Source organism: Dasypus novemcinctus, chromosome 9 (genome assembly GCF_030445035.2).
Source record: "Dasypus novemcinctus isolate mDasNov1 chromosome 9, mDasNov1.1.hap2, whole genome shotgun sequence".
NCBI lineage: Eukaryota > Metazoa > Chordata > Mammalia > Cingulata > Dasypodidae > Dasypus > Dasypus novemcinctus.
The window spans coordinates 30,747,047-30,772,092 of NC_080681.1; the positions used below are offsets into that span (position 1 = coordinate 30,747,047).

Here is a 25,046-nt window from a genome sequence, read left to right on the forward strand (position 1 = left end):
ACTTAATATGAAAAGGTGTATTTGGAGTCTAAAGCCAATGTTGTCCCTCAGAGGCTGCCTTTCTTTCTAAAATCAGAACCAAAATGGAATACTGGCCATTAGTCATACTATTTTTTAGTTGGTTTTTGGGTATTTTTTGAAAGTAGAAATAACAGAATTTCCTGGAAGATTAGATACAGTATGTGAGAGGAAAAGAGGAGTCAAGCATGATTTCAAAGCTTTTGGTATAAGCATTTGTAAGAATGGCGTTCCATCCACTGACCTAGGGTAGTGGGCAAGTGGAGCATCCTTATCTACAAGTATCTATAAATAATGTTTCACATCATCCAGGCAAATCAAAACTTCTTCCTTGGCTGGAGGAACCCCATAGACTCCCTGGGATTCAATCAGACTGCCCGGGCCCACCCTGCACTGATCTCAAAACTTTTTCCTAAGTCCTCTGTGTGTGTGTGTGTGTGTGTGTGTGTGTACCTTCTCACCCCACTCTCCCCTCCATCTCTCTTCTTTCTCTTTCTCCTGTTTCTCTAGCTATCTCTTTCTGTTCTCTTTCTTGCTCCCTACCTCCCTCTCCCCAAAAAGATCCTTCAAGCTTTTGGTTGAAGCAAATGATTCTGGAGAGTCCTTCCAGGGGTTGAAGGACTTGTATTACTGCACTCACCTCTTTAGCCTCCCTAACCCATGCCTGTGGCATCCTCTCATGTTGCCACCAGGTGGCAGTGCACTGCTGAACATTTTGTTGCCAGGACCTGCTTGGCTATTCTGTTAGAGGTGGGAGAAGGCTAAACTTTAGGATGTTTGATACAGTGGAGATTTCTAGGATAGATTACAGATAAATCTTGCGTGGTGTGGGTCTACTTTTTTGGAGAATCGGATATATCATTGCTAGGGATGATTTTCCTTCCCTGAATTTGAAAAGATTTTGTATGGCTTCAGATCAAAGTCCTTCCATCTGGAGAGCGTTTCTTGCTTTTATTTAACAGAATTTATTCACCAAACAATTGCTAAGGTTTTGGTACGTGATGTATTTGTTTCATATGGTTTTTGTCTGTGATAGGTAAAACAGGTCTCTAAAAGTTTTGCCTTCCCAAAAGTATAGTCCTTCCTAAAAATTAAAAGGGAATACTGAATTTTGCAGTTTCTGTGTGCAAAACTTTGGACAAAATTTTATGAAAAATACAAGTAAGGAAAGGAAATGTCCTTTAGCCTCAAGAAGCTTTTCATGCAGTTGGAACAGCAAAAATATATACTAGAAATTTAGGAGTTAAGGTTAAGAATTCAGGGCACCTGGAATTACTAGTGGATAAAAATTAATTAAGGCACCAGAAATTTCTGAAGACAGGTTGAAATCTTGACTGAAGTCTGCCTGTGGAGTCATTAGACTCCCAGATAGGGCAGTGGTGCCCTACCCAGGTAGAATACTCAAGCTTTACCCCCTGGAGAGGTTGAACTAAAGAGGTTTGGCTTTGGAAACACCAATCCAAATTTAGGATGAGGATGAGACACTGCCCTGAAAACCGGGGACTTAAAAGTTAATACCGTGAAGGGGACTTGGCCCAATGGATAGGGCATCTGCCTACCACATGGGAGGTCCAAGGTTCAAACCCCGGGCCTCCTTGACCCGTGTAGAGCTGGCCCATGCATAGTGCTGATGTGCGCAAGGAGTGCCCTGCCACACGGGTGTTCCCTGCATAGGGAGCCCCACACGCAAGGAGTGGGCTCCATAAGGAGAGCCGCCCAGCGTGAAAGAAAGTGCAGCCTGCCCAGGAATGGTGCTGCACACATGGAGAGCTGACACAACAAGATGATGCAACAAAAAAACACAGATTCCCAGTGCTCCTGATAAGGATAGAAGTGGTCACAGAAGAACATGCAGCCAGTGGACACAGAGAGCAGACAACGGGGGGAGGGAGAATAAATAAATAAATCTTTTTAAAAAAAAAGTTAATACCTACCTTATGTCTCCTCAACATACCTGAGTTAGGTCACCTCTACTGATCAGTTCTCAGAGTGCTGGCAGCTACATTTATATCTCCCAGGCAGCATATTGAAGAATAACTTTGAAGCAACTGATCTGCCTAGTAGAGCAGAGCTATAATAGATTTAGGTGCTTGAGATTTCCCCAATGAACTGACGAAGTCCTCCAGTCAGCAGGTCCCTCCCAGCACACAAAGCTTCCAGTCTGCATTTTAATACCTCATTCTTTAAAACAAACCAATATTTTTGACCCAGGTAATTTTTTGTTATAGTGAGCTAACCTGTACAGTATAGGATGTTAGGCAGCTTCCATGGCCTCTACCCAGTAGCCCCTCTCCCACACTCCCAGATCCTGACAACCAAAAATGTCTCCAGACCTTGCCTTATGCCCCCTGGATAGGAAAATCTCCCCCTCCCCCTTAAAGAATTGCTGGTTTGAGCCACATTAGGAGACTACCAGATATTTGAGTAAAACCCCTAACATATAACAAGCCAAAGCCAATAATCAGAGAAGGTAATTTTAAGAAAAGGAATCAGAAAAAAAGGTAATTCGATAGCTGGATAGGGATGAGGAGGGGAGTTTAAAAGTAAACAATATGTTCAGAGGAAGAAGTGTCATTGTATCCTTAAAGAATGAGATCTTTAATATAAACAAAACTCATAAAACAAAAAAGACGCTTGGTTATTAAAATTTTGATTGTAGGAATGAAAATAAAAACAAGGAAGGACTGAAAGATCACATTGAAGAACTCTGCTATAAAGCAGAACAAAAATTTGGAAATGATAGAGAAAAGAAAATTAGGTGATCAAGTTGGTTGTTGGAGGTACACTGCCCAGGAAGAACAAGAAAACTGAAAATTACTTAATAAAAAAGTGATGACCCATAAAAAATTCCCAGAACTGGAATGGAAGGACATGACCTTCAAATTTAAAGAACTATCCCCAAACTAAACTGTAGCCACAACAAGATACATTATCATGCAATTTCAGAAATAGTCATAAGATACCAAAAGCATCCAGAAAAGAAAAAGAAAAGTAGTCACATTGGGGGTGTGAATGGCATTCAGAAAAAAGGTGGAACAGTGTCCTCAAGCTGACAGTCCATATGCCCTTTCACAGAGGATATGCTCCACCAAAACAGATCCAAGAAGGAAAAAGACTCATTTCCCAGAATTTAGGTCCAATCCAGAAGACAAATGAAGGGAATTCCCAGGGTAGCAACAAAGGAAAGATATGGGATGATAACATGAACGGAGAGCCTGGTGAGCAAGCCATGGGGAGTGGAGCAAGAGGGCTGAAAAATCCAGAAGACATATGCCAAAAAAGATGAAGGTAAACTATCCCCTGGGTTTGAACAAACCAAGAGTACCACATAAGCTTTAAACCCATGTCTGTGTGTTACTTGATTCTGAAAAATAAAGGACAATAGATGCTTCAGATTCAAGGGAGAGAGCAGTCTCTGTGATCTGGAGTGTTGAGGTGGGGCTGAGGGCTTCTCCAGAAAGGTAGGGAGAATCTGAAAGAAAGGCAGGGATAACATGGGGAAAGTTGAGGAAAGTATCGGATGTGTTCAGACAAAATGGAGGGTGTATTTAGACAGAATCATGAGAGGAAATTGGTAAAGAAGTTTATTAAATTACAAGATAAATTATTTCAGTTTTAGAAATTTGAGGTCATCTTAGAAAGTTTTCAGTTGCAGAAAGTATTTAAGTGGTCTGATATTTTTTTAAGGCTGAAAAGGGTAGAATAATCTCTGGGTTGTGGGTACTAGTTAAATTTTTTTTCTTTCATCTTTAAACATTTTCTGTATTTTCTAAGGGTATAATCAGAAAACAGTAAAAGTTACTTTTTAGAAACAAAGCTAAGAAGAGATTAAAAGCCTCAGTAGAAGTAATAACCTATTGATATGAAATATTTGTTTTTGGAAGAAGTGACCCAAACACATACCATAAGCACATCATTTTGAGGCTAGTATACTCGAAGTTTGGAAGCACACAGTTTTCCTGTCACTTTAATAAATGAGGATTCTCTTGGTTTACAAGTTATAGCCCATGTATATGAATCTGTGTCACTTTGTGGTTGTGGGAGTGTATGCAGAGTTTATCAGTAAATACTTCAGAAATTAACATGACATGCTTCCATTTAACAACACCTACTATTTCCACAAGGTGGGGTACTCACTTCGTACAGTGGACTGATACTGTGCACAGTGTGCTAAGATTTCTGAACGTATTACATTGGGAGTTTGTCTTTCACAATTCCCAAGTAGTTCTTAAATAAATGTTTGTAAACTATATAACTGCAATTGTAGGGTCTTATTTCAGTTTGTAAACTATACATTACAACTTGTGCTTTAACTAATACATTTTCAGAGTGTGGCTAAAGGTATACATGTACTTTTCCTCATTATGATGGACCTTAATATATTCACTCATAAACAAAGGTAAAAATATCACTAATTTGGAAGAAGGCCAGTCTAAATGAGTGAATATCTCAATAAGAAAATATTTCCAATTTATTGCAAACAGATATCCTGATGTGGGTATTTCAGTGAATAAATGAAAGAATAGATTTCAAAAAACCTAGGTAGTAGGAAGCTGATGTGGCTCAAGTGATAGGACTTCTGCCTACCATATGGGAGGACCTGGATTCAATCCCTGGAGCTTCCTGGTGAAAAAGAAGAGAAAGCATGCCCATGCAGCAAGCCAGCGCCTGCGTGGTAAGCCAAGTGCCCGTGCGAGTGTCCATGCAGTGAGCCAGTTCCCACACAAGTGAGTCGTGCAGCAAGATGATGATGCAACAAAAGAGAGACGAGGGGGAGAGTCAAGATGAAGCACAGCAGAAACCAGCAACTCAGTGGCGCAGCTGACAGGGAACCTCTCTCCATATCAGAGGTACCCAGGATCAAATCCCGGTGTATCCTAAAGGAGAAAAAAAAAGAGAAATAGATACAGAAGATCACACAGCAAATGGACACAGACAGCAAAAACAGAAGGGTGGGGGAAAGTGGGAAAATAAATAAATCTTAAAAAAAAGATCTTAAAAATAATACATAGGTAGATGAATACATATTTGTAAAGTATTTTGAATAGTTTATTCTGTTAATTTCCTTCCTAAATCTTAATTATCCCGTCTTCTAACTCTAGAACAAAGAGAAGTTAAGTTAAACTTTCTTTGAATCAGATTCTGAATTGATGGAATTAAAATAACTGTGAAAAACAATATACTGCAGTTACTTCAACTTCTGCTCATTTAAACAATTCCCTGTGCCAGTTAAATTTGTACAGGTTCTTATAATGTGCAAAACAGTAACGTTTTATAATATGGAACTGTTTCTTCATTTTAAAGCAATTTAAAGACATTCAAGTAACCAATGTGTGAATTTAAATGAACCACTTACATAAAGAGCATACTTTTTAAAAGGGTACTTCCATTACAGGTACAAACATACAGTAATTTCTTTTTTGTTATTGTTATAAAAATCAAGATTTGCTTGTTTTGGAATTCCCCCCATCCTTTCTTTTGCACAAATAGGGGCTTCTTAGTCCCTTGTGGCCATTAGACCCCAAGGAATAATTCTGGAGTCTGGCAGTTATAATCACACTAGGGATAACATACAAGTGGTGAGGCTTGGACTCATGATTTACTTCCAGTTTTAGTCAGGATTGACCAAAAAGCTGAGCATGGGAAAGAAGTGAAAGAGTAATGATAGACTTAAGGGGGAGTTTACTTTGTTTTTCAAGTACCTTCAAGTAGATGTTCAATTCATAGTAGGGAAATGGATGTGGCTCAACCAATTGGCCTCTCATCTACTATATAGGAGGTCCAGAGTTTGATGCTCAGGGCCTCCTGGTGAGATCAAGCTGGCCCACATGATGACCTGGCCCACATAGGAATGCTGCCCTGTGCAGGAGTGCCACCGTGCGTGGAAATGCTGCCCAGAGCGGGAAAGCTGCCCTGTGCAGGAGTGCCAGCCAACACAGAGAGCTGGTGCAGCAAGATGACGCAATGAGACAAGAGGAGAGAAAACGAGAAGACATAGCAGAACAGAGAATAGAGGTGGCTCAAGAGAGTAATTGCCTCTCTCCCACTCCGGAAGGTCCCAGGATCGGTTCCCAGAACCGCCTAATGAGAATACAGGTCAATACAAAAGAGCGTGCAGTGGATGGACACAGAGCAGATAACGGGGGGAATGGGAGAAGGGGAGAGATACATAAAATAAACCTTTAAAACATTTAAAAAAAAATTTTTTTTTTAAAACTGAGATACTTTCCTTTTTAAAAAAACAAAAAACATAGTAGCTAATGAAGTACCAGGAAATGATGTGTGAGTGAGAGAGTTATGGGTTCCAGCCTAGTCCTGCTGATAATCAGCTCTGTGACCTTGGATAAGTCAAGCTCTTTGACCCTCAGTATTCACTGTGCAAGGAGGAAACTTGGCTGAGGCCAGGGATCCTCAACTAGCCACCATGATCCCACAACTGGCCCTCAGGTCTGACTTGAGGCTGCTTTTCCAGGCAGTATCTCTCTAGGACAAACAAGAGCCTGCTTGGAATCCATAATCTGAATCTTTTTCCTAGATTTCTAGTTGTCTTGCTCTGTCTGCTCGCTACCAGGTCAATCCATTGTCCCAGTTCCAGGTATAAACCCCTGTCTGCCCCCATTTTGACCTGAAAAGGAATGATCACCTGTACATGCTTTCTAACATTGATATATTTTATACGTAGAAAATTATTGGCTGAAAAATTGTGGTTATAATCAGACCATAATAATAATATGTTCTTGGGTTGTTTCTCCTCCTACTTTCTTTCCTATGCTTAGGAGAATATCATTCACCTCAGATGGAAACCTGAGTTACCCCAGTCTTTGCAGTCTTCTTAAATCCCTCTTCCCCAGCATTTGCCCTCTTGACTTACAGTTCTTGACTTACAGTTGCAACTATCCTTTAAACCTTCACCATCACTCTCTTGATATATTTCAGTGATCTCCCAAATGATATCCCTTCTCTGGTCATGCCCCCACCCCTTCCATGAATTTTCCTCATAACTGCTGGAATGCCCTTTCTGGAATGCAGGTTTTGTCACATTACTCCTCCTTTTTACTCTCCTTTAGTAATTTCACCATTGCCTTTAGATTCATTACATAATCCTTAACATGGCTACAAAGGCCTTACCTTTCTAACTCCATTTTCTACTCTGCCTGCCTTAGTCCATACATGCCCAAATAACCCATGCCATTTCATGCCTCTCTTCTCTGAACATGCTTTAGCGAACATCTTCTGCCTTCCGGGCTCCAGTTGGGTTATATTCCCATCTCTTAGCCAAATATTGAGGCCAGGGATAAGGGCTATTCCATGTTGCTTAAGCCCTTCCATGTCTACTATTGGAACTAGAGATTGAGAGTAGAAGAGATGGAGTGAAATCCCCATCAAAACCACATGGTTAAAGTGTCAGAGGAGGGAAGCGGACTTGGCCCAGGGGTTAGGGTGTCCGTCTACCATATGGGAGATCTGCAGTTCAATCCCCAGGCCTCCTTGACCCATGTGGAGCTGGCCCACACGCAGCGCTGATGCGCACAAGGAGTGCCGAGCCACACTGTGGTGTCCCTGTGTAGGGGATACCCACGCACAAGGAGTAAGGAGAGCCGCCGCCTAGCACGAAAGAAAGTACGGCCTGCCCAGGAATGGCGCCGCCCACACGGAGAGCTGACACAACAAGATGATGCAACAAAAAGAGACACAGATTCCTGTTGACAACAACAGAAGCAAAGAAGACACAGCAAATAGACACAGAGAACAGACAACTGGGCAGGGCGGTGGGGAAGGGGAGAGAAATAAGTAAATAAAATAAATCTTTAAAAATAAAATAAAATAAAGTGTCAGGATCAGGCTATCCAAAGGAATATTGAAGTATTGTTGGTAAAAGAAGAGATAATAAAGGATAGGAAGAGGAAAACTGTCCTTCAGCATAAAGGACTCTAGAAATCTTGTGGACCAGGGTCCCATAATTGTTTCAGAAACAAATTGCTTTTTTATTTTCCTGAAGCCTAAGCCTCAAGGCAATGAAGGATCTTCTCAAGGTAAAATGGGGAGTAGCTACAAGCTGTAGGGTGGACTTGGAGCAGTAGCCTTTCTTGTCTTTGACAAGTCTGACTTGAGAGCCAATTGTAGGAGCATGGTGACTAGTTGAGGATCTCTGGTCTCAGCCAGGCCTCCCTGTTTTATAGTGGAAAATTGAGGGCCAGAGAGCTTGACTTGCTCAAGGTCAGAACTGGTTATCAGCAGGACCCAATCTGAAGCCCATAGCTCCCTCACTCATATGTCATTTCCTGGCACTTTTTAATCAGCTACATGAATTGAGCTACTACCAAATACTTGAAGGATATTCATATTTAAAAAATGTTTTTGTAGTAAATTATTGTCATCTTGATTTTAGAGTGATTTGTTGAACCATCCAACATGTTTTATATAAGTGTGTGTGTGTATATAAAATACTTTGCATTATTGAAAAGCAATTATGAAAGAAAGCTGAAACCACTTTTGGTTGAATGAAGTTTTACCATTTTAATTTTGTCTTATGTCCAAGGTTCTGCAAAACTGTGGCATTCATTAAATAATAAATGTATTGTACATTTCAGTGTGTGGTAACAGCAAAGAATGACTTCATAGACCACTTGATTTGCTCTATTGTGGTTTATGATGCCATCTGGATTCGTTGGTGAAATTATTTCCATCTAAATCACTATAAACTTCTGTTTAGTTTTTCACAAATCTAGAACCAGATATGTTTGTGGTTTTTAGCAGTGATGTAATTCTGGGGATATTGTGAAAGTTACAAGTAGTCATATACTATTAGTATCTAACTCAGTGTTTCATATAATTTCAGACAAACTAGAAGCCTGGAAAAAAATCCATTTCTTCACTTTATGTTTTTACTTTTAAGCTTTCCACCTTTCTTGTCTATCTTGTCACTATACATTTTGTGGTACATCAGTCCATTATGTGCAAGGAGTCTTAGGAGGCTCTGTGAACTTACAGAGTACTATGGGACATAGCCTCTACCCCTCAGTTAGAAAGCTTAGATAGCTAGAAAGTGTGTTTCACTAAGATACGTTGTTTTCCCTATGGTGGGGAGAGAATGAAAGAGAGAATCAGCACTTACTTGGTTTTCATATTGCTGCCAATTGTATGAGAGAGACTGAATCATACAGTAAAATCTTCATATAGAGCATGATCTAGACATTGAACTGCACAGAGCAATAGGATTCAACTAAAATATCCTTTCTAGGCATGCATAACCCAGTTGACTTCCCAGCAGGAGCAATAACAGAACAGTAGAACTTGCCAGAAGGGTTTTGGAATCTAACGTTCTACAGGAAAGTTTGAAGCCCACAAGAGACTTAGGGACGGGGGTCAGGATCTGTTGGTAGCAGTGGTTGGTAGAATTGGTGAGCCAAACCTATAGTGCAAAACAGGGCACAAAGAGCAAAGAGATAGGAGTAAGCTCTTTTCCCACAGAGCTACGCAAAAAACAACAGGTTCTGTGGGTTTGAGGCTGTACATATATAGGGCAGACGAGTTGCAAAACAAGAAATAAAAAGGAAACGGGTAACGATGGTAGTTGACTCTGTAGGAGCAACAGGATTCAGGGATCTTAGCTCCCTCAGAAGCTGGTTCAACTCATTATGTGTTGGGGAAGGTGGGCTCCTCAACAGTGAGACACACAAATCCAAGAAGGGCCATGAAGAGTGAGTGAGCAATAAATGTCAGACCTGGATTCAGGCCTTGGCTCTGCCACTTGCTGGCTCTGTCACCTTGGGAAAGTCCTGAATCTCTCCAGATTTCACATTCCTCATCTGTAAAGTGAAAAGTTTGGATTAGTTGGTCTCTTATAACTCTGATATGTTACAAGGTAAAAGTCAGCATTTTTTCCATCACTGTCCTCCAGCATAGACTACTGGCTTGGCTTTTAGAAATTGTAATGATAATTACTTACCCATGAAGAATTATTTACTGAGCACCCACAGTGTGCTAAAAATGTACCATTCTAGGCACTGGGGTAGAAGCAGTGAAGAAGATGAAGCCCCTTCCTCTCATGGTACTTGCATTCTGGAAGAAGAGGATTAGTCAATTTGAGGTACTGGGTAATTACTGTGAATACAGTAAAATAAGATGGTGTCTATGGTAGAAAGTGACCATATATTAGTGGAAGGTGTGGGTGAGGAGAGGGTCTTCTTTCTAAGGAGATAATATTCAGGCTGAGACCTGATTTGTACTAAGGAACTAGCTATGACACAATCTGGGAGCAAAGAAGATTGGTCAGAATGAACATTCCAGGAGGGAATGAGATTGGCATAGTCAAAGAACAGAAAGACCAGTGTGGCTGGAGTAAGCGATCAAGGAATGATTAGAAAGGTAAACCAGTACCCGATTATATGGGACTTTGTAAGGAATTTGGATTGAATCCCAAGTCTAGTGGAAAGCCTTTGGAGAGTTTTAAGCGGGAGAGTGAAAGAAAGGATCTGTTTTACATTATAAAAAGATCACTCTGGCTGTGTAGAGAATAAATTGTAGTGAAGTAAAAAGAGAAGGAAAGAGACTAAGAGGCTACAGTGCTAGTCAAGGTAAGATGGTGATGACTTAGAGCATGGGAGTAGTAGGGACATTGGGAATAAGTTCATAAATATGGAATATATAGAGAGGTTTTGGGAGAAGGAAACATGGTAGCCCTGCCCTGCCTGCCACCTTTGCCTCCCCACACCGACCCCTGTCCCTTCCATCCCAGTATAGATCTTCACATTGATGCAGGAACATCTGATTATGATAGATCCTATTATTCATTTGATTGTCAGTTTCTGACTTGGAGATGCAGAAGGAAGATGTGTTTGTTGGAGGACATGATAGTTCAGTTGTTTTTTGTTGTTGTTTTTAAAGATTTATTTGTTTCCCACCACCCATTGTTTGCACTTGCTGTCTGCTCTTTATGTCCATTTTGCTGTGTGCTCTCTGCATCTGCTCGTCTTCTCTGTAGGAGGCGCTCGTTGTCTGCTCTCAGTGTTCATTTTGCTGTGTGTTCTCTGCATCTGCTCATCTTCTCTGTAGGAGGCACTGGGAACTAAATCTGGGACCTCCCAAATGGGAGAGAGGCACTCAATCGCTTGAATCACCTCAGTGCCCTGTTTTGTTGTGTCTTTCATTGTCTTTCCTCTTTGTGTCTCATTGTTGCGTCATCTTGTTTTGTCGGCTCACCACACCTGCCTGTCATGCCAACTCACATCTTGCTCATCTTCTCCAGGAGGCATCAGGAACTGAACCCAGGACTTCCCATGTGGTAGGTGGGAGCTCATTTGCCTGAGCCACATCCACTTCCCTCAGTTTTCAGTCCTGTTAGAAAAGCCTAATAGATAAAGGGACAGTTTAAAAAATATTTTTTGACCCAGTTGAATGGATTGAGGACCTGCTTAGCTGCCCACGGTGGCCATTAAAGGAAGAACTTCTTTGCTTGGGTCTCTTTAAGAATCCAATGAAAGGCACCGACCCTGTCTGGGCCATGTGGCCACTTCTAAACACAGGTGGGGTTTTGGGGGTAGTGGTGGTGATAAAATGGTGGAGTGGGGCATCATTTTTGCCCTGCATCCATTAGCAGGACAGAAAGCGGTAAGGACATTTCCCACAAGGCAAAGTAGCAGGCTCACAAAAACAGTTATATCTGTAAAGATGCCTTCCTTTGAATTTCTCTGGATGCTACAACCTCCAGGGGATTCCTGGCCGAAAGTCATAGCTAGACCTGAATTGTGGCTCTCAGAACTTCTGTCCCATTATTTTGTCTTCAAAGGAACCTTGGTTAACAAAATAAAAGCTTATATTGATATTTTTCTTCACTGGCTTCTTCTAAAACTGTCATTAAAAAAACAAATCCTAAGGAGCGGACTTGGCCCAGTGGTTAGGGCATCCATCTACCACATGGGAGGTCCGTGGTTCAAACCCCAGGCCTCCTTGACCCGTGTGGAGCTGGCCCACATGCAGTGCTGATGCGCGCAAGGAGTGCTGTGCTACAGAGGGGTGTCCCCGCGTAGGGGAGCCCCACGCGCAAGGAGTGCGCCCCGTAAGGAGAGCCGCCCAGCGCGAAAGAAAGTGCAGCCTGCCCAGGAATGGCGCCGCCCACACAGAGAGCTGACACAACAAGATGATGCAACAAAAAGAAACAAAGATTCCAGTGCCACTAACACCAACAGAAGTGGACAAAGGAGAACACGCAGCAAATAGACACAGAGAACAGACAACTGGGTGGAGGGGGAAGGGGAGAGAAATAAAATAAATAAATCTTTAAAAAAAAAAACTAATCCTGGGAAGGGGATGTGGCTCAAGTGATAGGGCCTCCGCCTACCATATGGGAGGACCCAGGTTTGATCCCTGGGGCCTCCTGGTGAAAAAGAATAGAATATGTGCCTGTGCAGTGAGCCAGTGCCCACGTGAGTACCCATGTGGTGAGCCAGTGCCCGTGCGGTGAACTGAGTGCCTGCGCGAGTGCCCACATAGTGAGCTGAGTGCCCGCATGAATGCCTGCATGGTTAGCAAGTGCCTGCATGGCAAGCTGAGTGCCTGCATGGTGAGCCAGTGCCAGCGCAAATAAGTCACACAGAAAGATGATGACGCAACAAAAGAGAGATGAAGGGGAGACATAAAGGTGAAGCACAGCAGAGACCAGGAACTGAGGTGGCGCAATTGACAGGGAACCTCTCTCCCCATCAGAGGTCCCCAGGATCAAATCCAGGTGAAACCGAGAGGAGAAAACGAGAAGACAAAATGAGAAATAGATAAAGCAGATCACACAGCAAATAGACACAACAAAAATAGAAGGCCTGGGGATGGGGGCGGGAGGGAGGGGGAAGGAGGGGGGAACAAAAACAAATCCTCTTTTAAGATTTTTATATGCATGGCCTGACTCTCAGTGTTGTGTTAACTTTAAGCCACACAGGACATTATATACCCCAGCATCCACCTTGTAGCAAACATGGCTAATCTGAGGCCTGTGCCTACCAGAATGGCCCCCAGTTCCCATCTTGCAAGCCTGCACAGCAGGTATAAAATACAGAAATGGGAGGAGAGAGCTTTTCAAGCAGTTTTAGGTACAGAATGGGATGCTCCCTTCCTCTTGTACCCATACCTCAAAGCCTTAGGACACACCTCTTTCATGAACCTATTGTCTGGCAAAGAAGCCATAAAGGCTCAGAATGAAAGGTCAGTTTCACAGAGAGACTAGGCGTCTATCCAGAATGTGTTGTTGGGGGTGGGACTTTTGTCTTTGTTTTTTCTCATCTCCCTCCTTACTACTTTCTTCCAGCCTTTTAGAATTTAAAGCCCTTGGCCCTGGCTGTTTGTAAACCCTTAATCCCCTGCTCAGTTTAGGTCTTTCCCCTCTAGACCCGGGAATTCTATTGATCTCAACCCATTTACTGAGTGACCCTCACAATTAAGGCCCTAAGTATGTACTCTGAATTACCTCCTTTGTATTAATATCTTTTATCTATTCTTAATCTAAGTAGTACATCTCAGCTAGGTGATAGGAAGATGGTAAACTGAGTTAATTTATATTACTATGTCAGTGCCACCATGATTGCATCGTTCATTCAGTAAATCCTTATTGAGCCCAAATTTTAAGCCCAGTACTCTTATGAGCACTGAGATCACAGTAGTTAAGGTCCTGACCTTCTTGGGTAATAAATATTCTAATGGAGGAAAGAGGCAGTCAGTAAGTAAGTAAATATATTTATACACAACACATACACACACACACACACACACACACCAGTAGAGTAAGTTGCTATTTTAAAACATAAAGCAAGCTTGGTGATGGGGGAGAGAAGTGTACACATATATGTGCGTATTACGAGGGGAGTGAGAAATAGTAGTTTCGAAAGACCAGTCAGGAAAGTTGCCTCTGAATAGAACTATTCTAATATAATGGTGGGGAATGGCTGGGTGGGCAATTGTATTTAGACAGGAATATCCTTTTGGTCGGAACTCCAGTTAACTTAAATTGATACAGAAAAAGGTAGGAATGTGGGAAGATTTAGATGGGATGTGGAGATGAAGGCCCCTCTAGTGTAGAGCTGTAAGCTGTAGAGTGGCACCATATGTACTCTGCTGTCTGCCCATCCAGCAAGGCCATGGTCCTTGCCCTGCTCATTTCTGATCCCCACCCACAGCTGGTTACCATCTTAAAACTGTTTTCCTGTTTATTTCAACTGGTAGAACTTTCAGCTCGGCTTTCTTCCCAGCTACCACTTAAATGTTCTTCTTTCACTATAATGTAGTTTCTTACATAAAATTATCTCTGCCTGTTCCAAATCAATATCCATCCCTTAGACTTGGAAGAAGTTACTCACTGCCCCCACCTAGGGGAACCACATACTTTATCATTTAAACCTGTACATGTCTGAGAGCAAAAGGGAAGACTCTTCATAATTATGCTGGGACAACAGGTGTGAACTGGGACCATTCCCAGCAAACTGGACCTGTCCACAGCTAACTGGTCATTGCAGACAGATGGTCATTGGCCCATTAGCTCCAGCACCACAGCTGTAATTGAGACTGTCCTCCCCAGGCAAGCATCTGTTTGGAGGCTGGAAAGTTGGGTTCCTTGCATGGTAATCCAGAAGTCACAAGAGAGGGCTTCAAACTCTTAGTTACCATCCTTATTTTCTTACTCTCAGGCCACCCCTGAATATGCCCCTACTTGTTTCTATTCTCTTGAAGATAGACTAGGGACTTTCTTAACCCATTTTCTATTTCTTCAGGCTGCTGCCTGGGATGAGATGTAGATTCTTCTCCCATATCCAGTCTTGGGAAACTATCACCAGCTGCAGATACCCTATCATAGGCCTTACTTAACTGGGTGTTTGTTTGCCTCCTTGGAGCTGAGATGGAATCAAAGGGTTTGGACCTCCTGAGGCAGAGTTGAACTGATCATCCTTCCTACTCCTCAGGACACTGCTCAAATATAATCTAGAAACATTGCTCATTGCATCTTTTTAAAAGGAACAGATCACTTTTATTAAATAATTTCTTTACAAACTTTAGATCCTGGACCCATTTTCACAAAAATCTTGTAATGGTATTAAATTTTCTCTTCCCTTTTGTTTAACACTAAAAGTCTTTCAATTTAATAATCTTTAAGATAACAATATGTAATCTAGTTTTAAATCAGATACAATACTCTGATATAGACTACCTGCTCTCTGACTCTACCATTTCACCAGTCAATCCATGAAGATAATTTAAGCCAACTCAAATATTCAGGGGGAAAAAAAAAAAAAAAGACTAAAACATGTCAAATATCCTTCCTTAGAAATTATGTTTCATTGCACGATTCAAACATTAGAGTTCTATCTCATTAACTCTCTCATGTAAAAATAACCTAGTATTTAAAATAAATCTAAATCGTTATTTATAGTATTAATATTTAGTATGTAAATGAAAATAATATAAAAATAGAGACCTGGAGTATTTCTTAAAATATTTGCCTGATTATCTAAAAATAAAATCACCACCCAAAATCAGAAATGCTGTAACTTTAAATTTTATTGCATAGATTTTCCCAATAGCTTATGAAAACAAAGGAACACCTAAGAAACTCTAAATATATAGGTCTATCAATTGGAAGGCAAAGAAGTGTTCACTTCAAATAGTTCGTTTTAACTATGAATTGGTATTATCACTTCTAGAAACACTGATGATACTCTATCAATACACCAGTATCCATGACTAATATACAAACTTATAATGATCCTGGCATTTGCATCTTGGTGGCCACGGAGAAATATTTTCTTTTATGAAAAGGTTTGACAAATAATGCTAAAATTTTTTATAAGCCTTTAAAATATAGTTTAACAGAGTTTAATGTGGAAAAGGGAAACAGCAAAGTTGGTAAAAGTAAAAAGTCTTTTTGACTATCTTAAAATGGTATCCTTATAATTCCCCATCATTCAGAGCATGAAGAATTTTTCCGGGAAAAATAAAATCTTTGAAGGTGTTGCTTCCTATATAACTTTGCGTGTCAGAGTCACTTCCAGATCCTGGTCTGCTTTCAAGTGGCCCATCACTCTCCTTGTCCCAGTCTTTCATAAATACTCCCATCATTAAATCATCCCATAGGAGACTCTACCCTCGGCCCTCTTCTGATTTCATTTCAGCCTGTTTGGCTTTTGGGTTCCTCTCAGTAGAACTTTTCTCATTTGTCCTTCCATCCATTCCTCTAAGAACACTGATGAGATCTTTCTTAGAGAAACAGTTGATATCATCTTAGCACACTTTCTAATAGAGCCTCCAGTTTCTTTAACCTTTCCATTCTTTTGATGCTTCTGAACAGCATTAAATACTTGGACCATACCGCTTGTTGCAATTCTCTGAAGATTTCTGTCTTTGTCTTTGACATCTGCCTTTACTTTGCATATCATTTCCCACTTCTTATCAAGCTGTTTTCTTTTCTCTAGTTTCTCCTGCTTTAACTTTTCTTTTTCCTTTTCTATTAGGTTGGTGCAAAAGGACTTGCAGTTTCAGACCATGAATTTTAAATCAGTATAACTAGGCTCAAACAAATCCTTATTAATCAAAATAGTAACCATTACAGTCAACACATTTTTGCCAATAAGAAATAAGTTTGTTTATTCCTGTAGCATAAAAATCCATGCTTTGGGATTTGACAAATGCTTGGAAAGCATTTTCTGCATCCCGCTGGTTGTGAAAGTGTTTTCCCTGCAAAAAGTTGTCGAGATGCTTGAAGAAATGGTAATCAATTGGTGAAAGGTCAGGTGAATATGGCGAATGAGTCAAAACTTTGTAGCCCAAATCATTCAACCTTTGAAGCATTGGTTGTGCGACATGCAGTCATGTGTTGTCATGGAGAAGGATTGGACCCTTTCTGTTGACCAATGCTGGCTGCAGGCGTTGCAGTTTTCGGTGCATCTCATTGATTTGCTGAGCATACTTCTCAGATGTAATGGTTTCACCGGGTTTCAGAAAGCTGTAGTGGATCAGACCAGCAGCAGACAACCACACAGTGACCATGACCTTTTTTTGGTGCAAGTTTGGCTTTTGGAAGTGCTGTGGAGCTTTCTTCTCAGTCCAGTCACTGAGCTGGTCATCACTGGTTGTTGTATAAAATCCACTTCTCATTGCACGTCATAATCGATTGAGAAATGGTTCATTATTGTTGTGTAGAATAGGAGAAGACAACACTTCAAAACAACAGTTTTTTAAATTTTTGGTTAGCTCATGAGGCACCCACTTACTGAGCTTTTTCACCTTCCCAATTTGCTTCAAATGCCAAACAACTGTAGAATGGTTGAAGCTGAGTTCTTTGGCAGCTTCTCGTGTAGTTGTAAGAGGATCAGTTTCAATGATTGCTCTTAATTGGTCACTGTCAACTTCCCATGCCCGACCACTATGCTACTCATCTTCAAAGCTCTCATCTCCTTTGCAAAACTACCACCACTGCACTGTACATTCGTTGGCAGTTCCTGGCCAAGTGCGTTGTTGATGTTGTGAGTTGCCTTCACTGCTTTACGACCCATTTTGAACTCAAATAAGAAAATCGCTGAAATTTGCTTTTTGTCTAACATCATTTCCATAGTCTGAAATAAATAGGAAATAAACAGCAAGTAATAAGTCATTAGCAAAAATATATAAAGTAAGAAATGCACATTAAAATGATGTATAACATAACAACATTTATTAAGATTGTATTCCAATATCAAATGGCAAATTTCAACAATGCAAAAATAGCAATTACTTTTGCGCCAACCCAATAGCTCTTTGTTTTTGACCAAAATGGTAGGTTTACTTTTAGGAGTTTTTTGTTAAGGATCATAGCCATGGCATCTGCTGGCCTGTATTAATTCCAGCATCAGATTCTTCAGCATTCTCATTTTCTTTGTCACAGGGTTCAACATCCTTACTGTCAGCCTGTATTGCTTCATTAGATGAAGAAAATGGATCCTTTCCTGAGCCACAGCATCACACAGAACCTCTGCTGTCTGTAGTGTCTTTGTAGTAATCTTCTAGCTCTTATGCTGTAGCCCTGACTACCATTTTTATCTGCTTTGTCTTTAAGGAGTTTTTCATCTTTTCCCCCACACTCACAAAATTCCTGCATGACATTGGCCGTTATCCCTCACTGGAAGTGTCCCTGAGAACTGTGTCTCATTGCATCTTTTTTTTTTAAGTTACTATTTTTTTATTTATTTCTCCCCCCACCCCCACCCCCCCAGTTGTCTGTTCTCTGCATCCATTTGCTGTGTATTCTTCTGTGACCACTTCTGTCCTTATCAGCGGCACCGGGAATCTGTGTTTCTCTTCGTTGCGTCACCATGCTGCATCAGCTCTTCGCGCATGCAGCACCATTCCTGGGCAGGCTGCACTTTCCCTCAGGCTGGGCAGCTCTCCTTGCGGGGAGCACTCCTTGCACGTGGGGCTCCGCCACGCGGGGGACACCCCTGCATGGCACGGCACTCCTTGTGCGCATCAGCACTCCACATGGGCCAGCTCCACACGGGTCAAGGAGACCCAGGGTTTGAACCACGGACCTCCCATGTGGTAGGCGGACACACTATCCATTGGGCCAAGTCCGCTTCCCTCATTCCATCTTTACAAAGTCATGTGCTCATAGCTTTAACAACTTAAAGGAAAATGAAAAGCATTTTCAAGAAATATTATAGATATTAAATAAGGCCTGAAAATTTGAATCCAAATCTGAACAATTATTAAAAAATCCTTACTGGGCTATTTTTACCTTAATAGTAACAAGGATATAATACCACAATAGAATCAAATTTATTTTGTAATACAGATCCACAGTTCCTTATCTGAATCCTAAAAAGCTCTGAAAATTGAAAAAATAGTCTAGATTTGTCACGAGATGATTTGACTACAAAACCTAATTTGAGGGAAGCAGACTTGGCCCAGTGGTTAGGACGTCCATCTACCACATGGGAGGTCCGCAGTTCAAACCCTGGGCCTCCGTGACCCGTGTGGAGCTGGCCCATGTGCAGTGCTGATGCACACAAAGAGTGCCATGTCATGCACGGGTTTCCCCGCGTAGGGGAGCCCCACATGCAGGAGTGTGCCCCGTAAGGAGAGCCGCCCAGTGTGAAGGAAAGTGCAGCCTGCCCAGGAATGGCGCCGCCCACATGGAGAGCAGACACAACAAGATGATGCAACAAAAAGAAACACAGATTCCCATGCCTCTGACAACAACAGAAGCGGACAAAGACAACGACGCAGCAAATAGACACAGAGAACAGACAACCGAGGCAGGGGGGTGGGAGGGAAGGGGAGAGAAATAAATAAATAAAATAAATCTTTTAAAAAAAACACCTAATTTGAATTGCTATAACACTCTTTATATTCTTTATTTATCCCACTTAGTGTGAATACTCATGTTTTGCTACATAAATGTAAATGTTTCGTTACTTCCCTGTACCCTGTACCATATTACCTGTCCAAATACTTCTGATCCAAACGGTTTCTGATAAGGGATTATGAATCTATAGTACTATTTTGCATATTATATTTATTTTTTTTAATTAATAATCCCCACAAAATTAGGTAAGCACAAACCTCAAACAAGATTCCGGACAAGTTTGCCTCTTGCTTGATTCTCCTGTAATTTGGGAAGTATCCAATATAATTTTCTAGTTCAATATTTTGTACCTTAAGCCTTTAGAAGGAAAAAATAGCATTCATTTTAAAAATGATAGAGGGTAATATTTTGTGCCCAGTTCTCCTATTTTTTCCACTGCTATATTGTGGAAGGAGGAAGAAGTATCTTTTATTGCCATATGTGAGAAAAGAGTGATCACTTGTACAACCCATTTTCACTTCAGACACCTTTTTTCTGAATGTAAAAACCCTAGGGCCAGTAGTTATTACTCTTCTACTAGTTTAGAGAAAGGCTTTCTGTTCTTTTTTCTCAAGGAGCATATTATTCCTCAAGACCAAAGCAGGGGGAAATGTATCAGATATTTAGTTCTTTTACTCACTGGCTTAACCTGTGTAGTGGCCAGCCCTCAAGAAAGCCTCCAGTGATTATTACCTCCTGGTATTTGTGCCCTTGTGCCCTTCCACATTGAATAGGGTTGACTTATATAATCAGTAGGATTTTATGGAAATGACAAAACGTAATTTCCAAGATGAGGTCATAAAAGACTTTGTAGTTTCTGCCTCACCCTCTCTTGGATCATTCACATGCTGCCATGCAATGATACCCTTGCATCCCTTATGGAAAAGTCTGTGTGGCAAAGAGCTGAGGCCTGCCGACAGTCAGCGCTAACTTGCCAAGCTTGTGAGTGAGCCACTTTAGTAGTAGATCTTTCAGCCCCAGTCAAGCCTTAGGTGACTGTGGCCCTAGCCAACATCCTGACTTCATGAGAGACCTCCAAGCCAGAACCCACCTACTGGGCCACTCCTGGATTCATGACCCACAGAAACTGTCTGAAATAATTAATATTTATTTTCATTATTTTATTTTGAGCTGCTAAGTTTTGGGGTAATTTGTTATGCGATAATAGAACCAGTCAGTACACCGGGAACTTTGATTCACGGGAAAAAAAATGTTTGTTTCTCGGATTACAAAAGTAATATGTGCTTGCTGCAAAGTTCAAACATAGATATGTATGATTGGGAAAATGAAAATATCCTTTAACAGCATGCCCTTTCTACAGTTTGTGGCATATCATTCCATATTTTCTCCCTGCAAACATTAATATATATATGTAAGTATATGCACACACACATGTGTATATAATTGTTAATAGATACTGAATCATATTAAACACACTGTCCTGTAACTTGTATAATTCACTTCACAGTTTATCTTGGGACAGTTTCCATGTAATCTCATGTATGCCTATGTCATTTGTTATCATATCTCTATATAGTTTATTGTGTGGACATCTCTATTTCCCTACTAAGGGATATTTGGACTGTTTAAATTTCCACAAATATGGTAATGTGGATGAGCATGTAGTTAAATCTGTGGGATATATTTCTGGATGCTAAAATGCTGGTTCAAAAGTAAACATATTTTAGTACCACACTAATGCAAGGTGTTAATAATAGAGTAGTATATGGAAAGTCTGTATTTTATGCATAATTTTTCTATAAACCTATGACTTTTCTAATTTTTTTTTAAAGAAAAACAAATTTTTAATTCTGATAGATATTTCCAAATTATCCTCCCAAAAGGTTGTACTGATATATTTGCCCAGGTAATGTGTCTATTTCCCTATACCCTCAACAGCTCTGGGCATCCATAATCTGCCAATCACTTAGGTGAAAAATGACTAAAAGTTTTATTTTGTGTTCAATTATTAACCATCTTTTCATATGTTTTTTGGTTGTTTGCATTTCTTTTGTTTGAAATTACCTGCCTATCTCCTTTGCTTCTGCATTGATGCTAGGTCATTTCTCAGTTATATGTTGATTTGTAATAACTCTTTATATATCAACATGTTAAGCCATTTGCCTAAAATGTATTTATAGAAATTTCCCCCAATTGATTGCCAAACGGAGTTCAACATTTTTGAATCATACTTAGGAACTTTTCTGTCATAACCCGATGATATGAGTGCTATATAAACCAGTCATGAAATACACTTTTTAATTCTAATTTGAAAGTAGTTAGAATGAAAATTTTAAATAAATAAGAAAGTACTCCTTGTTCCTACAAGCATTAGTTGTTACTATGTTTAACTTTGGTATTAGTGACCCTGTTAATCTGGATTTTTAATATTTCCTTCTAGTATACGACTCATCAAATTCCAAGAAGCCGTGAGGTTCAGCAGTCCTGGCTCTCCACAGTGCTCACCACTTTGTACTCCATGCTGTACTCCTTGCCCCTGACTTACAAACTGAAGCCCGATTTGGTAAGACCATCACTAAGGAGAGAGAAAGTAACTCACCTGTGGATCCTTTCTTAGTAACAGAACCTACAGTTTTCTTAAACAGTTACCATTTATCAATGTGCCAGGTATTATACAAACCCTTTACTAAAGTATGTTAAAAATTATCATTTGAATGCACTTTGCTGAAAGAGATTAGAAATTTGTCTTCCCTTTCTAGCTCTAACTTGAACTCCAAATTTGCCTGCCCTTTTCTCCCCCTTTCCTTTTGGCAGTAAGCACTAATACTACAGTTTCTTTAACCAGTTTTTGTGCCCCTCAACCTGTGGGCCTGAACAACACCATGTACTTACCAGCCAGAGAAAGGCCGATTCTTCATTCATTTTCGGTAGTCTTTCTTCTTTTTGCAAAGAGTCTGTTTACCAAATATGTACATAGTGGGCAGATTGTCGCACTCAGGTTTTTATAGTAAAGTAGTACAGAAAAGAGAAATGTGAAAACCTAATTAGTGCACATTGTGTTCTCTTTTTTTTTTTTAAGATTTATTTTTTTATTTATTTCTCTCCCCTTACCGACCCCTCCCCCAGTTGTCTGCTCTCTGTGTCCATTTACTGCGGGTTCTTCTGTGACCTCTCCTATCCTTATCAGCAGCACCAGGAATCTGTGGTTCTTTTTCTTGCGTCATCTTTTTTTTTTTTTTTTAAGATTTATTTATTTATTTAATCCCCCCCCGTTTTCTGTTCTCTGTGTCTATTTGCTGCATCTTGTTTCTTTGTCCGCTTCTGTTGTCAGCCGCACGGGAAGTGTGGGTGGCGCCATTCCTGGGCAGGCTGCACTTTCTTTCGTGCTGGGCGGCTCTCCTTAGGGGCGCACTCCTTGCGCGTGGGGCTCCCCTACACGGGGGACACCTCTGCGTGGCGCAGCACTCCTTGTGTGTGCACCAGCACTGCACATGGGCCAGCTCCACACGGGTCAAGGAGGCCCAGGGTTTGAACCGCGGACCTCCCATGTGGTAGACGGACGCCCTAACCACTGGGCCAAGTCCGTTTACCTTGCGTCATCTTACTGTGTCAACTCTCTGTGTGTGAAGCACCATTCTTGGGCAGACTACACTGTCTCACGCTGGGCGGCCCTCCTTAGGGCGCACTCCTTGCGCATGGGGCTCCCCTACACGGGGGACACGCCTGCGTGGCACAGCACTCCTTGCGCGCATCAGCACTGCGCATGGGCCAGCTCCACATGAGTCAAGGAGGCCTGGGGTTTGAACTACGGACCTTCCATGTGGTAGGCGGACGCCCTATCCATTGGGCCAAGTCTGCTTCCCCCACATTGTGCTCTTTATCTGTAAAGGTCTTACGTTCTCTATAGTCTTTAAGGATGAAGTTCTGTTATTAAATTCCAGATGTACTTCAACAGACAATTCAGATCAGTTGATATGTTATCACAGTAGTGTGCACAATTCTTAAATAATACTTTCCTATTTAACACAGAATCCAGTAACTGGCATAGCCTGAAAGGAAACTGTTTGCTTGCTTTCCAAATACATGAATTCTGGTACAGTACACATTGTTCTTATGAATAGTTGAACAGAAATTAATTTAGCTACAATTTTTTTTAAATGGAGTTTCTGGGGATCAAATCTGGGACCTTGTACATGGGAAGAAGGTGCTCAACTGCTGAACTACAACTGCTCCCCATTGCTACAATGATTCTAAAAGATCTATATTAATTTGGTCATTGTAATTCATCAACTAGGTTGTAGTTCAAGTCCTTTTGGATGAGAAATTTGGAAATCTGAATTTTCTACATGAGTAGATTTTTTGAAAATATATAATTTACACACATTTAAAAACACAAATCTTAAATATATAGTCTGACCCACTTTCCTATCAAGATATAGAACATTTTCACCACACCAGAAAGTTTTCTTCTGCCCTCCGCGGTCATCCCGAGTCAAAGCAACCACTGTTCTGATTTTGTCACTATAGATTAATTTTGCTTAAATTTCTTTTTAAATTTTTGACAAAATAAGTTTATCTCAGTGTTCCAGCCACATTTTAGTGCTTGGAATTCAAATGTTTCCCTAAAAGATTATTAGTACCCTGAAAAAGTTAGCTTATTTATTTCTAAAATGCAAGGGACAGATGGAAGTAGGAAAAAAAGTCCTTAGCATTTTAAACTAGAAATTTGGGGGTTATATTTTCTAACTTACCAGACCAGGCATGGTCAATCAGACTGGCAACAGCTGAATTGTGATAACATTAGGACTCGAAGGAATTAAGACTCCTAAGGAAATATTAACATGATGGATAATGTCTGCTATGGACACAGCCTAAGTATTTGATATCCTTTGTAGTGAAAGAGTAACTGACTGGGTGTGGACACTTGGTTTCCAAAAAATTTATTTTAGTCAATTCCCTTCTGGGCCTTGGTTCTTCACCTTAAAACTAGAAGATTAGACTAGATGTCCTTTCAGTTTCCATCTAACTTTGACTAAACTTTTATGAGCTCCATAAATTTGCTTGTAAAAAGTAGAAGAAAAAAACATATTAAAAATGATTATAATGTTTCTAAAGAAATAAGAGGAAAAAGGTGTGGGGGGGCGGTTGGTGAGGTATAAAATATTTATTTCCATTTTAAACTGTTAGTTAAAAAAAAGTAAATCATTATCAAACCTGCATATTATTTAATGAGCCACTTTGATAAGATTAACTTCACAAAATGAACTCCCACTTAATGAAGTTCCTCTGTTACAGAGGAAATAGTTGAGGCCTTTTTTACTACACTGAGATCAAAACTACAACATGCAGATCTCTCCTGTATTCATCATTAGATTTCTTTTGACTCCTATCACAAAACACTATTCTTTTTTACTTCTTTTAAAAAGTGAAAGAAAAACCCTTAGAAAGAATAGTTGAGTCCTTAGGCCTTAAATTACCTGAGTTGCTGGAACAGCCACCTGCCTTTCTGCCTTGTTTTATCTGTGTCAACTTACCTGAGTCTGCTGATCCATTCAACTGTCTCTTCAGTACTTTATTATCTATAAAATACAAGTAAAGATACTTTGCTTACAGTTCCTTAATGAGCACTAAATGACTGAACATTTTAATGGTTTGGAAATTCCTTGTGGTACATAATAGCTAACATTTATTGAGTCCTTATGTGTGCCAGAAG

The 25,046-nt window shown here is 40.5% G+C and overlaps 1 protein-coding gene and 1 pseudogene across 2 annotated transcripts in view; one reads left to right on the forward strand and one right to left on the reverse strand.

The window, feature by feature from the left end:
* ALG14 (ALG14 UDP-N-acetylglucosaminyltransferase subunit) overlaps nt 1-25,046 on the forward strand; it is a 154,821-nt gene that overhangs the window by 56,515 nt on the left and 73,260 nt on the right. For both annotated transcript variants that reach the window (XM_004471703.3, XM_004471705.4), the window contains exon 3: nt 21,774-21,896. In XM_004471703.3, the coding sequence (XP_004471760.1) occupies nt 21,774-21,896 (123 nt within the window). The remainder of the gene's footprint in view (nt 1-21,773; nt 21,897-25,046) is intronic.
* Nucleotides 15,628-18,132, reverse strand: LOC139439551 (RRP15-like protein pseudogene; annotated as a pseudogene).